The 16,115-nt window shown below is 47.9% G+C and overlaps 1 protein-coding gene across 3 annotated transcripts in view; it reads right to left on the minus strand.

The window, feature by feature from the left end:
* DENND2A (DENN domain containing 2A) overlaps window positions 1–16,115 on the minus strand; it is a 105,144-nt gene that overhangs the window by 18,029 nt on the left and 71,000 nt on the right. For all 3 annotated transcript variants that reach the window (XM_043589716.1, XM_043589715.1, XM_043589714.1), the window contains 4 exons: window positions 15,940–16,009; window positions 14,563–14,640; window positions 8,227–8,367; window positions 6,349–6,497 (listed from right to left, as the gene is read on the minus strand). In XM_043589716.1, coding sequence (XP_043445651.1) covers window positions 6,349–6,497; window positions 8,227–8,367; window positions 14,563–14,640; window positions 15,940–16,009 — 438 coding nt within the window. The remainder of the gene's footprint in view (window positions 1–6,348; window positions 6,498–8,226; window positions 8,368–14,562; window positions 14,641–15,939; window positions 16,010–16,115) is intronic.

A 16,115-nucleotide genomic window follows, 5' to 3' on the forward strand; every position in this document is an offset into this window, starting at 1 on the left:
AGCAACGAGCCCGATGTGGGGCCTGAACCCACGAACTGCGAGATCATGACTCGAGCTTCAGCCATCCAAGGTGCCCCCTGAAGCAGTAGTTTGAATTTTTTTAAGCTTATTTATTTTTGAGAGAGACAGAGAGAGAGAACAGGAGACACAGAATCCGAAGCAGGCTCCAGGCTCCGAGCTGTCAGCACAGAGCCCGACACGGGGCCCAAACCCACAAACTGTGAGATCATGACCTGAGCCGAAGTCGAGGCTCAACTGGCTGAGCCACCCAGGTGCCCCATGAATGCCAGGGCCACCAAGGGGGCAGCTACCAAAACTTCAGGTCGGCCTCAGGCAAGCTCATTGCCTAGAGAGGGCAGGCTCACAAACCCAACCTTGTCCCAGACGGTAAGCATTGCTGAGCACAACTGATTCTAGGCAGCACAGAGGACCTAGGCTTACAGAAACCGATGAAACAACGAACCGACAGGAGCACACAAAAGGATGAAAATGCACAGCCACCTATGAACTTATCTGTGTAGTTACCCAGGTGTGGAAGGCAAGGCGCAAACTCTAGTATGTGTCAAGATTTGACCACCTGATCCTACTTATCATCAGCCAACAGTCCCTTGGCTTCTAGCCTTCATGTACTCCAGAAAGATAAAAGTGAATTTCTTAAATGTTAAAAATCTGTCCCATCTAAAACTTTTGTACAGCCTGGTCTGTAGATACAGTCAAAACTTTGGGAATTGAAATTAATCAACTAAAAAACAAAATGTTTACCATCGGGGCAATGAAGAAAGGGGTATGAGCAAATATTTAGTTGGGTTGCTATGACAACAGAACAAGCCATCACAACAGCATTCTTTCCTTTCCATCTGTCAAAACTTCGGCTTGACAGGCCCTTAAGAAACACTCAGGGTCCACCCTGAAGATGAAACGGAGCAAAAATGTTATTCTAAGTTTGATAGATTTTTGGCCTGACTTAAAACTCTTTCATAACTCATTCAGCATTTGCCACAAGTCCCTGCTATTTCCGCCTGCAGTGCGCAGACTCCCCGGCAATGAAGACTGAGAACGCTGTGTGGCAGGGGAGGGAATGGCAGCATGACTACGGGCCTAATGCAGGCCCCCGTCCACCCTGGGATGCCACGCGGCCACTCCCAGAGCTTGGGGCATGTCCTGCTCTCATGCGCTGTTCTACGGTGTCACAAGGTTTGGGAGGAATCAGGAGAACGGGAGGCTTGCTTCAACGTCTGGCTGGACAGGGCTGGAAATGGGAGCATGCGCGGCGGGGGGGTGGGGGAGTACTGTGCCCAGTAAGGAGGAGGAAAGCCCCCCCCCCCCCCACCTCCCGCCACGGGAGCTTATGTGGGAGGCTCTCTTCCTGCACCTTCCCAGGTCACACAACTTGCAGCCAGCCACTGTCCCCCAAGCCCTAGTTTGTCATGTCCTGGCCAGAGAACCCTTCAGTTCCTTATGGCTCTTTGCCTGTAAATCAGGCAGCTTTAGGTGCACATAGATTGGTCCTGGAGGGACAGCTGGGAAGCAGAGCAGGATGGAGAGGACAACACGGCTTCTGGCTTTTTCACGCAGCAGCGTCACACGTGTGATGTTCTTCGGTGGAGTTTCTGTGCTTTGATCATTAGCTATGTCACTTTTTTCTTTTTAAAAAAAGAATTTATTATTTATTAAAACAAAATTTTTTTCATGTTTACTTTTTTAGCGACAGAGACAGAGCAGGGGCATGAGAGGGGCGGGGAGAGAGGGAGACACAGAATCCGAAGCAGGGTCCAGGCTCTGAGCTGTCAGCAGAGCCCGATGCAGGGCTCAAACTCAGGATCCGTGAGATCATGACCTGAGCTGACGTTGGACGCTTAAATGCTGAGCCACTGGGGTGTCCCTATTTTATTTCTTATTTTAGAGAGAGAGAGAGAGAAAGAGAGGGAGAGGGAAAGAGACAGAGCTCAGCACAGAGCCCACCCGATGTGGGGCATGATCCCACAACCCTGGAATCAAGACCTGAGACAAATCAAGTCGGGACGCTCAACGGACTGAGCCACTGAAACGCCCCACGATTTTATTTTTAAGTAATTTCTACACCCAATGTGGGGGTTGAACTTACAACCCTAATGATCGAGTCACATGCGCCACTGACTGAGTCAGCCAGGCATCCCAGCGATGTCACTTTCTTACAGGTGAGCCAGGCTTCCCTGTACTGGCTTAGCTGGCCTGTTAGGGAAGGGGTCACAACCAAGAAACCCAAAACTGAGGCCTCCAGAAGTAGACCATTTAAGCTGTAAAAGGAGGTGCAGAGGGCCCCAACTTTGGGCACAGTCTAGGTCAGAGGCCTGGGAATCCTGGAGAGGACCCACAACATGGTGTGTATTTGTCTCTAACCCAAGTGATGTTAAGAGGGGCATTCAATGAACACACAGTTATTTCGGCATCACACCAGCTCTGAAGTGTCTAGGATTAGAATCGCAGACGCCAAGTAGCTGGGACAGGCTTCCCAGGTGATTTCTACTGAACAGATCAACCTGGGAGAGGAGAGAGCCTACCAAGGGCAGGGAGATGTGGGCTGGCAGTGCTGACCTTCCCTCATCAGTGTGTTCACAGAGTCAGGCATCACTTGAGCTGGAGAGGTCCTGCAGAAATTAGATGATCCCTCCCCCATGGCACAGCTGGACACACGAGGTGGTCATCCCCGGGGACGCTTTGGAAAGCACAGGATGCCTGGGGAGGGGAGTCCTGGGTCAGGAATGGGGCCCTTAGCAGGTTCTGGGCCAGGGTCACTGGGAGGGCAAGGCACAAAGGAGCACAGTCCCAGGAGGCCCAGAGCACTCTGACCGTGCAGCCAGGAGTTTCAGAGCTAGGAGAGAGTGTGGGGGTCATCTGGACCCACCTGCCTCTTCAGGCCCCAGATGAAGGCCATAAGAGAGGGAGGGCCTGGGGAGAAAACCACAGAAGTCTCAGCTTCTTCTGTAGACAATTCTAGCCTAACTGCCAAGCACAAAGGGGTCTTAATGGCATGTTTTTAAAAAGACTTTCCTTATGGGGGCGTCTGGGTGGCTCAGTCGGTTAAGTGTCTGACTTAGGCTCAGGTCATGATCTCATGGTTTGTGAGTTCGAGCCCCACATCGGGCTCTGTGCTGACAGCTCCGAGCCTGGAGCCTGCTTCGGATTCTTTGTTTTCTTCTCTCTCTGCCCTTCCCCCACTTGTGCTCTCTCTCAAAAATAAATGAATGTAAAAAAAAAAAAAAAAAAAAGACTAAGACTTTCCTTATAGATTTCTGTAGGTGGGGTCACAGGCACGGCCACCCTGCACCCCCCCCCCCCCCCCCCGACCAAATGAGGCCAGCTCCTTCTCCTTCCTTCTCATTTTCTCTGGAGCCAGGCTGCCTGTGTCCCAGCTCTTCCACTAACCTCTGGCTTGCTTGAGCAAAGTGTCTTAACCTCTGTGTGCTTCTTAGTTTCCTAATAATAGAAGCTATGTGATTGAGTTGTCAGGAGCCTGAAAGAATACAGGTCAAACCTTCCAAGAGCCTGGCCCAGAGGCAACATTTCAGTGCTCCTGACGGTTGCCTGTTGTTACTGTCCTCTGGCTCCCGCCTGCTGTGTTTCCTTCTTTTCCAGCCTCAGCTCTGTGGGCCTTTATTTATTTATTTTTCCACCTCTTCAGGTCTGCATGGAACTCGTGTTGGATAGAGAGATAATTTATTGGGTAAGAGAGAGAACACTGTGAGCCATTTGTAACAGGAAAAGTACAGGCTGCCTTTGGGGCCAACATGACACGGGAGCCCAAGCAGGTCAGAATGACAAGGGACCTGGGTGCAGACAAGCCCTTGTTTCATAAATGAGGAGACCCAAGGCCAACAGTGGAGGATGTTCAGGCTTCCTCTCTCCTGGGGCCGGGGGGTGGGGGGGACACCCCTAGGCCCCACGTCCTGTGTGATGAGAGATGGGCGTGTAAGTCTGAAGGCCATGAAGGGTTTAAAAATGTAATTAAGGTACTTTCCATACACACAAACAGCAGTTAGCTGCACTGTGGCCCAACTCTGGACCCAAGGACAGCACCAACGTTCTCCATGTCCCTGCAGCATCCACAGCTGCCATCTTACCCCTCTCCCCTCTCATGGGTGTTTGCTTGTCCAAGGGACTAAGTCTCTACCGGCAGAATACCAGGCATCATGGAAGGTGGGGACACTCCAAATGCCTCCAGTCTGACCACACTGGTGACCTGTGTTCCCCACAAAGCTTCCCCAGAGCAGGAGGGGAGGGGATGGTAGAACTAACAAGATGCAGCCACTGGGCAGGGTCCATTTACAGCAATGGGGCTCCTTCGCTTTCCTTTGTCTCCTTAGAGCAGTTCTGTGGGAGGGGCTTTAACTCATCAACCCAGAAATGTGTCCAGGGAGGGGGTGGGGGGGGGGGGGAGCGAGGTGGTGGTCTCCTCCCAGAGATCTCTGTCCTGAGCCCTTCCAGCTGTCTTGGTCCCCTAAGCCTGACACATCCACTCTGTTGCCCTTCAGGGATGCATTTGTCTTTGACCCTCTCTGTTCTCACCTTCTCTCTTGCATTGTACTTTGACAAAAAAAACAGATGATATTTTGTGTTCTCCTCTGCCCGGGAGGAAGCCTGGGGAGGGCACACTCCTCTCCAGCCATGCCCATCTTCCTGGACATTTTCTCAGGCTGGACCTTCCTGAGCCTAACATCTTCAGCCCAGAGGCAAGCTCCTCAGGGGACTGTCTGGCTCCATCTCCAATCCTGGTGGGCAGCACGTTTACTTGGCTGGCAATCACTTCTAGCCTAGGCCTTTCTGAGATTCCCCACTCTCCCCTCCCCCACGGCCGAGCCTGAGAATTCTACTTCTGGGGGACAGAGTGGGGCTTCCAGAGAATACAGACAGCTACTAGAATGTCCATGAAACCCGACCCTGGCCACTGAAGGGTTATTACTCCTCCTCAGCTCCCAGAGCCCCAACCTTGAGAACTCTCCCGTCTGAACTCCCCAGTGCCCAGCGAGCTTGGAGAGCTGCCCGCGCCCAGCGGAGTGCCGGCCCGCTTCCTGAGCGGACCCCAGTGCACAGGGAGTGCAATAACCACGACAGTAAAAGTGAATAGCTCGCTAAAGGCCAGGGTGGGATCGGGCTGGGAATAGCCAAGTGGCTGCCATCCAGAGAGGAGCATCACCAAGATGACCAGATGGGCTGGCGCGGGAGGACAGGACTGGATTCCCTTTCCTACCACATTCCTGATGAACTCCACGCTCATACCTTCTGTCCTTGCCATTCCTCTTTCCCTGTTCCTCTTCCTCCCTTTTGTTTTCCAGACTTGGGAGTCAGATTTCCTCTGCAAACCACGGTTCTTTAATTTTTGTGTTTTTGGCATTTCTTCTCTCCAGATGGACTCCCCGGTTGGCCTCATCTGCTTTCACTGGTTGGCTGGCCCATCTCTGACTGGGTCCCACATCTCAGCCCCTCGTGGAGTTTCACTCACTACCCGCGCCGCTGTGCCCTCAGCTCCAAAGCAAAGAAGGCTCTGATTCGGTATTTTGAAAGGAGGAAAATGCCAGGAATTCTTTTTTTTTTCTCCCTAGTTTAGAATTAACTCGAATCCCTACCTGTATCTCCTTCTGGCTCTTCCTTGCTTTGTGACGTGGGCTTTGCAAATCACTGAGTGTGACCCATAGGACGTGGGGGGCATCCTACCAAGCAGCGAGCAGGTGTGTGTGAGACTCTGTGTAATTTATTTTAGCACTGAGAGGAGGGGGCGCCTTTGGGATACATCTGTGCTCTAGCACAACCCTGCAGCCGTCTGTGAACCTTGGCTCCCTGCCTCCTCCTGGGCCTTCCTCTCTGGGCTCAGCTGCAGCCAACAGCTTTGCAGTTCCTGAAGGTGTCATGCTCGGCCTCCGGCCTCCTTGCCTTGCTCCTTTCGCCTGGAATGTGCTTTCTACTTGCTGTTAGTCTTAGGACTCAGCCAGAACTGGCTTCCTCTGAGGAGGAGGGCCCTCCTCCTGTCTAGAACACACTGCTCTGGTAAGCCCTTACAACACAGTACTGGGTGGTCTGCTCAGTTCTAGAACCGTCGGTCCCCCAGCACACGGCAGAGCGCCCAGCACACAGTGGAACGGGTGGAAGGCAGGCTGCAAACCAGGTAAGTGTGTAGGAGGCGTGGGCTTACCCGGTGTTTCAGAACCGCTGTGCCTTACAGATCTCCACTCCTCGCTGCCCACTGACCCGCACTCTTCCCTCAGGGTGCTTCCTTGGCAGTCCCCGACAATCACCTGCCCTACACGTGCCAGCCAGCCCGAGACCGACTGTCATTCAGACACTTTATTTAGTAGGAGAGGCCACGGTTGGTACCTGAGCTTGTCTGCGATGAAGATGACCCTCCTTTCCAGAAGCAGGGAGGCAAAAACACAGAGCAGGTGGCGGACGCTGAGAGAGGAGAAGAGAGACTCAAAGTCTACGTGTTCGAGCCGGGAGTCCAGCGGGCGGCACAGTTCAATCACCTGCCGGGGAACAGGAGCAGCCGTGAGGAGGGGCCGCACCACAGGCCGGGGGCTCTGAGGTCCTCAGCAGGGCGCACCCACTGGCAGGGGAAAAGGGAAAGGAAACAAGGAAGACAAGGCGACTGGGGAAAAGAAAGATCCTGGGAGATTGGGGAGCAGGTATACTTGGAAGTGACTCTGTCGCAGTTGAGTGTGAGGAAAGTTCAGATGGAGGTGGGGACACAGGGTGGAAGAATCAATGGCCCTTGACCCAAAATGGCTGGTGGCTCTGGCTGGCGAAGACATATGTGGACCACGCCCCTCCCTGGAAGTGCCATGACTGTTGCTATCCCATCACTTAGAGTCCCACCGGGAAGTGTCTGCCTCACAAGGGAATATTACCTGCTGGAATGGAGTCATGGGCTCACGCAGAAGGACCAAAAGATCCAAGCAACACTTTCAAGACTCACCTCCTCTAGAAGGCATTTCTCAGTGAGCCCAACCCCATACCAGTCCCTTCCCTATGATGTGTCTTACAGCTTGTATGTTCAGTGGGCATAGTTTCTCATTCTGTACTTGTTGAAATGTTCCCAAATTCATCTCAAGTCAACTACTCCTGGGTGTGCTTTTCTTCTTTTTTTTATTTCTTTTTTTTAAATGTTTATTTATTTTTGAGAGAGAGAGAGAGAGAGAGAGAGAGAGAGAGAGAGAGAGAAAGAGCACACACGAGTGGGGTTCGGTAGAGAGAGAGAGGGAGATACAGATTCTGAAGCAGGCTCCAGGCTTCGAGCGGTCAGTGCAGAGCCCGACGCGGGGCTCAAACTCACAAACCATGAGATCCTGACCTGAGTCAAAGTCGGACGTGTAACTGACTGAGCCACCCAGGCATTCCTGTTTTTCTCTTTTAATAGCTGACTCCTTCACAGTGAGCAGAGACCAGTGTTTTACTCTGAGCACCATGCCTGCCCGGTGTTGCCCACACAGTGGGGCACGTTAATGTTAATATCCCTATGGCCAAGTCGCCTGTATCTGGTATAGGAGAGTGCAAGACTCTCCAGCAACAGGGAGAATGCTTCTCTCTGCTCTGGGAAAATGAGTTGTGGCAGAATATCCCCTTCCCATCCTCCCCTCCCCATCCTCCCCTCCCCATCCACCCCTCCCCTGTCTCCAGAGGTGACTTTGCTTTTTCAAGGGCTTTTGGAAATAAATAGATACTCAGGCTGGATGGGATGTACCTTCTGATGTCCACAGAGCCATATAAAAGGAATGGGAAGGAGAAAAACAAAATCCTGCATTCAATCCCAACCCAGCCAAGGAGGGGAACATGCCTCAAAGTCCTAGACGGGTGAAAAAAAAGTAGTACCTGAACTTGTCTTCCCTGAAAATAATCTATCTTACAATATGAAGTTATAGAGGTGACAGAGACCAAAAACATAAATGGGTTCAAATGCTATCTATGAGAGTAATGGGCTATTAAGAGTAGCTAAGGATGTTCAATGCAGGTCCCTAATCTGTGGGGCCAAGGTCATGCAAAGAAACACCATATACTGCCATGACATAGCTGGGGATGCTGTCTGGGAATGAATCCTCGAATGGATAGACAGGACTTGGGGTGGATTTTACATGCACCTGAATGTGACATCAGGCGATGAGACAGACCACTGAAAGCCAGCCCCTTGCTTGGTTTACTGGGACTTGGCTGTCTGGGCCATTCTCTCCTCTAGGAGACAATAGGAATCTGATGGCTTACCTCAGTTCCTGATCCTGGCAAGAAGTTCTTGACGACGATGGTCTTGCCCAGTGCTGGGAAAGGGGCCTCCATGACACTCCTCATGAGGGGCTGTACCAGGGCAGGAGAGATGCCTCGTCGCTTTTCCACCTCATCCAAGATCTGCAAGGGTCACCAAAGCAGCTTAGCTATCCTGATGTCAGGGTGCCAAGGTATTGCTCTGTTCTCGATGAAGTGGGCCCACCACAGCGACTGAAGAATTATGGGGAAGCCCTGCTGTCCTCATCAGGCCAAACTTTAAGCGTCTTTCACCCCATACGGTTTTGTCCCAAATCTCCTTTCTGTGTACCCCTCCCCTGCCTTGTGCCTTTGCAGTTCTTTCCACCAAAGGGGTGAAGTTCCTTGACCCGCTTGACTTTGGGTTTGGACATGTAACTTACTGGGCTAACATATACATTTTTAATGAGAGCGATATTGTCCCTAAGGGGATAAAAATTGGTTCTTGGGGGTGGTGATGAAGAAAACTTAGATACTATAATGGTTTGTAGCCTTTTAAGGGGCAACAGTACATAAAAAGATATACAGTATATCTGTGGATTTAAAGTTTCTCTGGGGGTAGCCACTAGGGAAATGCAAACACAAGCCACAATAAGATTCCACTTAACACGCATTAGGAGGGCTAAAACCAAAAGACGGACAATAATAAGTGTTGGCAAGGAAGTGGAGACATTGGAACCCTCATGCACTGATGGTGGGAATGTAAAATAGCGAAGCAGTCTGGCAGTACCTTAAAAGGTTAAACACAGTGTTACCATATGACTTAGCAATTACATTTCTAGACATTTACCCAACAGACATGAAAACATACGTCCACACAAAAACTGGCACATTCATGTTCACAGCAGGGGCACCTGGGTGGCTCAGTCAGTTGAGCCTCCGACTTCGGCTCAGGTCATGATCTCATGGTTCGTGAGTTCGAGCCCCACGTCGGGCTCTGTGCTGACAGCTCAGAGCCCGGAGACTGCTTCGGATTCTGTGTCTCCCTCTCTCTGCCCCTTCCCCGCTCATGCTCTGTCTCTCTCCATCTCTCAAAGATGAATAAACATTAAAAAAAAAAAAAAAAAACACCTATTATTCATTGTAGCCAAAAAGGGGAAATAACCTAAATGTCCATCAGCTGAAGAGTGGATAAACACAATGTGATGTTCCATTATATGCCATAATCAGCCACTACAGGGAATGAGATACTGGTTCATACTCTAGCAGGGATGAACCTTGAAAATACTAGGCTAAGTCAAAGACCCGAGTCACAAAAGGCTACTTCTTGTACGATTCCATTTGGATAAAAACTCCAGAAGAGACAAATCCATAGAGACGGAAAGCAGACTGCTTTCTGGAAGTAGAAAGTGACTCCTAATGGGTATAGGGGTTTCTATAAAAATGTTGATAAAAATGTCCTATAATTGTGGTGATAATTACACAACTGTGTGGATGTGCTAAAGGGTGATTTTCATGGTTTACAAACTTCATCGCAATAAAACTGTTATTCTAAAAGGTCTAAATGTAAGACCCTCCATAATCTAGTTGTGGATCAAAGAGTTTTAATAAAAATGCCATTTATAGGGGTACCTGGGTGGCTCAGTCAGTTGAGCATACATTTTTTTTGTTTATTTAGAGAGAGAGAGAGAGAGAGAGAACACAAATGGGGGAGGGGCAGAGAGAGGGAGACACAGAATCTGAAGCAGGCTTCAGGCTCTGAGCTATCAGCACAGAGCCCGACACAAGTATTGAAGACAGGAGCTGTGAGATCATGACCTGATGCTTAACCGGCTGAGATACCCAGGTGCCCCATCTCTCTCTCTTTTTTTTTTTTAATGTTTATTTATTTTTGAGGAGGGGGACAGAGAGAGAGGGAGACAGAAAATCCGAAGTGGGCTCTGTGCTGACAGCAGAGAGAGCAGAGAACTCGATGCAGGGCTCAAACTTACTAACCGTGAGATCATGACCCGAGCCTGATGCTTAACTGAATGAGCCACCCAGGTGCCCCAAGCATGGAACTCGTGATTTTGGCTCAGATCTTGACCTCACAGTTTGTGAGACTGAGCCCTGCATCGGGCTCTGTGCTGACAGCACGGAGCCTGCTTGGGATTCTCTCTCCCCCTCTCTGTTCCTCCCCTACTCACGCTCTCCTTTTCTTTCTCTCAAAATAAACAAATTAACTTAAGAAACCCATTTATAATAATATCACGTGTAGGTATTGAACTCTTGAAATATGGCTAGTCTGAACTGAGATGTGTGTTATAAATGTAAAAACACTCAATAGATTTCAAAATACAGAATTAAGAATGTAAAATATCAATGACTATATTGATGAAGTGCTGAAATACTAGTATTTTAGATATATGGGTTGAATAAAATTTCTTATTAAGATTAAAAAGATTGTACGTGTGGCAGTTCCTCAAAAAATTAAATATAGAATTACCCTACCATCCAGGAATTTCACACTTAAAAGGGTATGTACTCCCAAAATTTGAAAGCAGGGACTCAGACATCTGAATGGCCATTTTCAGGTTAGCATAATTCACAATATCTAAAAGGTGGGAACAACACAAATGTCCATCTATGGATAAACAGATAAAGAAAATGTGATATATACAAGCAATAGACTGTTATTCAGCCTTAAAAAGGAAGGAAATTCTGACATATGCTCCAATATGGATAAAGCTTGAGGACATATGCTAACGTGATAGAAGTCAGTCACAACAGGATAAATATATGACTTCATTTACATGAGATCCTGGAGTAGTCAGACTCACACAGACAGAAAGTAGTATGGTGGGTGCCAGGGGCTGGGAAGGGAAGGGAACGGGGAGGTTAGTGTTGAATGGGTGCAGAATTTTAATTCAGGATTGTAAAAAAATTCTGGAGATGGATGATGGTGACAGTTGCACACAATGTGAATGAACATAATGCTAATCAACTGCACACTTAAAATGGCTAAAATAGGGGTGCCTGGCTGGCTCAGTCGGTAGAGCAAGAGAGTCTTGATCTTGGGGTTGTAAGTTCAAACCCCACATTGGGTATAGAGATTACTTAAACATAAAATCTTAAGGGGCGTCTGGGTGGCTCAGTCAGTTAAGCATCCAACTTTGGCTCAGGTCATGATCTCCGGGTTTGTGAGTTCGAGCCTCACGTTGAGCTCTGTGCTGACAGCTCGGAGCCTGGAGCCTGCTTTGGATTCTGTGTGTGTGTCTCTCTCTCTGCCCTTCCCCTGCTCATGCTTGGTCTCTCTCTGTCTCTCTCAAAAATAAACATTAAAAAAAAAAAAATTAAAAAAAATAAAATCTTAAAAAATGGCTAAAATAGTGACTTCTATGTTATGTATATTTTAGCACAATAAAAAAATAATATGACAAAAAAATTAAAAAGAATTTTATGAGGGGAGGCAATGAAGGAGGAAAAAATCTTTTTTAATTTTTTTAATTTTTTAATGTTTATTTATTTTTGAGACAGAGAGAGTGCAAGAGAGGGAGGGGCAGAGAGAGGGAGACACAGAATCAGAAGCAGGCTCCAGGCTCTGAGCTGTCAGCACAGAGCCTGACACGGGGCTCGGACTCACAAACCACAAGATCACGACCTGAGCCAAAGTCGGACATTCAATCGAGTGAGTTGCCCGGGTGCCCCAAAGGGAAAAAAAAAATCTTAGAACTCTGGCTAGGTGGTAATAACAAAAGGATGAAGAATTCTGAGGCAGAAGTGACAGCGTGCCAGGTCTAAGCCTAGGCCTCAGGAAGGCTGCCTTACGTGTCTCCGCGGCCTTCTGGGGCTTCTGCCACAGCCACGAGAACTGCTGGAGAAGTGCACAGGCCAGCTCGCTGTCCAAGGAGGATGACAGACATGTGAGCCAGCCCCAACCCCAGCCTTGCAGCCTACAGCAGAGACCAGGCAGCCCAGGTCAGCCAACCCCCGGCCTACCCACAACACAAGAGCGAGCCCAGGGGTGGGGGGAAGGGGGAGATGAGCTGAGCTGAGCCCCGGCCGACCTGCAGGTCTGTAAGAATAAATGATTGTTTCTTTAAGCTACTGTGGTTTGTTACAAAGTGTGACTGTAGTCATATTTAATGATATACCTTTCTTCAGAGATTCTGAGAGGTGTTCCTTTTTTTTTAATGTTTATTTTTGAGCTGGTGGGGGGTACGGCGTGTGCAGGACAGCGGCAGAGAGAGAGGGAGACAGAAGATCTGAAGCTGACTCCAAGCTGACAGCAGACAGCCCGATGTGGGGCTCGAACCCATGAACCATGAGACCATGACCTGAGCTGAAGTTATACACTTAACCGAATGAACCACCCAGGCGCCCCTGAGAGCTATTCTTCTTTTTCTTTTTATATTTTATTCATTTTTTGAGAGAGAGAGACAGAGAGAGAGACAGAGGCAGAGACAGAGCACAAGTGGGGGAGGAGTAGAGAGAGAGGGAGACACAGAATCCAAAGCAGGCTCCAGGCTCTGAGCCGTCAGCACAGTCAGATGCAGGGCTCGAACCCACAAACTGTGAGATCATGACCTGAGCCAAAGTCAGTTGCTTAACCGACTGAGCCACCCAGGCACCCCTGAGAGCTGTTCTTCTTAAAGACGATTCCTCTTTCTTTATTTTTTGTTTTTGTTTCTTAAGTAGTCTCCAGGCCCAGTGTTGGGCTTGACCTCACAACCCTGAGATCAAGAGCTGCATGCTCTACCAACTGGGCCAGCCAGGCACTGCTGATTCCTTTTTCTGTACAAAAGGACAATTTGTCATTTTAGTCATCCTTGTCCCTCACCTGGAAATAGGCCGAGTTTATAGAGATCAGTTCGCTAAAGCTCTGTTTCTGGTTCTATCCAGCATATTTGCTGTGTGGTCTTTGGCAACTTATCATACACACCCTTCAATATCCCCAGTAACAAAACTACCATGAAAACACAGAACTGCACAGCATACGGTATGTTAACACGTTTACTTGCTTGTCAGCCCCTGTCCACGACAAAACAATGGGGCTCATGTGAATTCCAAAGCTGCCACTGGACGCTAGACTAACTCATGGGAGCGGTTCCACTTCTCCCTTTCATAAGCATTCTCTGAACAGCAAAGGCTGTGACCTACAGCCTTATCTCCATGTTTAAAACCCTCCTGGGCGGGGTGGGAGGGGGGCGCCTGGGTGGTTCAGTCTGACTTTGGCTCAGGTCATGATCTTGTGGTTTACGGGTTTGAGCCTCATGTCGGGCTCTGTGCTGACAGCTCAGAGCCTGGAGCCTGCTTTGTGGATTCTGTGTCTCCCTCTCTCTCTGCCCCTCCCCTGCTCATACTCTCTCTCTCTCTCTCTCTCTCTCTCTCTCTCTCTCAAAAAATAAATAAAACATTAAAAAACATTTAAACAACCCCCTCGGAAAGACCCGCATGAGCAGCAATGCATAGCTTTCCTAGAGTCTGCAAATGACCAACTTCAATGTGAAAGGCTTACCACCTCACTGGAGTAGAGGGAGGAACACAGACAAGTTGATATCATCCTTTATTTCTAACAGACTTGAATAGAAGTATAAGTTCTACCAAGGCAAGAGGTTACACCAGATCAGTAGAAGTCAGGCTTCCTCTAAGTGGACGGTGGGCAGGAAGTAGACTTATTTCGGAATGATTTTAGGAAATGCTGCTTTCCATCCATGGACAGTAGACATAGGACTTCAGTTCTCAAAAGAAAGCTCAGACTAAAATATATGCTCAAGAAGAACTTAAAATCAATTTATGGATTAGATGGTCATGTCTGGTTAATGTAGGAAATGAATGTTGGATTATACCTAATATTTAAGATTATCATATATGATAGTAATTAGCTTCTCTCTACCCACCGAATAGTAGAATGGATGAGCCAATTCAATACAGCAGTTCCTAGGTCTTGATACATTGGCTTATCTTCCCAAAAAGAGGACCAAATTACATTAAGGATTTTGATAGATTTAGAGCACGATTACAATAATAAATCTCTCACACACACAACACACATATATATACACAGATACTTAGACATCCATCCATTATAGTGGCCTTTCTGTCATGCAAAAGCTAATATGACAAAAGACAGGGCTGAGAAGTATGAAAGTAAACCATAAGGAATATTCTGGGAAGATCCTCCACCCCCTTCCATCCTCCACCTGCAATTATTTTGACTCTCCCCCCACTCCCTTTTCCTGGGCGCCAACCTTCATCAGCTCTCATTTCCAATATCAGTGACAAGAGAAGTGGGAAGGAAAATGTCAGGATACGCTTATAAAAGTACCAGGGGTCCGGGTGTTTCCTGTGTCCTCCCTCCGCTAAGGCCCCAGTCCTCACCTTTGAAAAGAGGCTGAAGCACCCCAGGCGGCTCACGATGCAGTAAACTTCAGGGAGACGCTTCCCTTTGCCACCAGGCTTTTTGGGGTGAAACACAAGGAACTCATGAGTGTTAGCACTTCAGAGAAGAGAACCCAAACATTTTTAAGTGCATATCATGTGCCAGATGTTTCCACACACGGAACCTTTTGAAAACGCACTGAGGTAAGTAGTTACCCATACCCCATTTTATAAGTGGGAAGCACTTCTGGCCATGTAGTATATATATTTTTCTTCTCTTGAAGGGACCAAATTGAGGGTGTTGTGCATACAGGAGGCACTCAAAATGGCCCATGGAGCCATAAAGGAAGAAGGCTAAACTTGTTCACCCAGATCCCTGTGGTTCCTCTTAAGGAGTTACCTTGAAACCACATGTTGCTTATTAGAATGATAATTCCAAGTCAGAAATCATTCCTGAAAAATCTTTTTGGAAACTGCCCTTTAAGCTAATTTTCAAACCAAAATGAAAATCAATCTTACTATGGTCATAGTAATTTTATCAAGAAAACTTATTATCCCACTGAACTTTTTATTTTTTTCCCACTTAACTTTTTAAATTGCTACCCATACTTTTTATTCACTGTTAATTCAACAAATAATTACTGAATATACCTTCTGTATGCTGTGCATTATTCTTGACTCTAAATTATATCAGCTTATTTCAAAGACTCAAATATACTCAGAGGCAAACGATTTGCTTCTACTAAAGATTTTCAAAAGAATGAGTCTCAAAAAGACAAGCTCTGAAATGGGTTAGCATGGTCATTTCATTGGAATCCAATCCTGACTTAAAAATTTTTTTTAATGTTTTTATTTTAGAGAGAGAGACAGAGCGTGAGTGGGGGAGGTACAGAGAGAGAGAGGGAGAGACACAGAATCCAAAGCAGGCTCCAGGCTCTGAGCTATCAGCACAAAGCCTGACATGGGGCTTGAACTCATGGATGGTGAGATCACGGCCTGAGCCGAAGTTGGATGCTTAACCAACTGAGCCACCCAGGAGCCCCTGAAGAACACACTCTTGAATGATCTGCATCATGAACAAGAGAACTACCTTTCTTTGGCCCTTAACAGGCATTATGAATGTGCACTATAAGCTCTCTGGGTCTGTGTAGCATGTTTTATTAGAAAGGACATTTGGCTTAAAGAGAGAAAGGCCTTTCATTTGACAAGGAAAATAATGGAGCAAGTATTTTCTTCTTAAAGGAGACAGAACTGTTGTTCCCTTCTACCCATGAGACTTAGGTGATTCCCCCAAATCTTCCATGTTTTTAACTCCTCTGATTAACCTGTCACACTTCCTGCCTCTTCTCCTGCAGACTGAGAGCTGAATGTACTAACCAGCAGTCTTCGGCAGTAACCGAACCTTCTGCTCCCATCTTCTCCAGTTAAGACAAATGAGAAGGTTTCACTGTGGTTGGGGAAACAAAAGTGCATTACAAAGCAGAACACAACCAAAGACACCAGGCAGTGAGCAATCACAGGGACCTGCCTGTGTCTGTCCTGCCCGTCCATCT

This window comes from Prionailurus bengalensis, chromosome A2, assembly GCF_016509475.1.
Source record: "Prionailurus bengalensis isolate Pbe53 chromosome A2, Fcat_Pben_1.1_paternal_pri, whole genome shotgun sequence".
In the NCBI taxonomy this organism is placed as follows: Eukaryota; Metazoa; Chordata; class Mammalia; order Carnivora; family Felidae; genus Prionailurus; species Prionailurus bengalensis.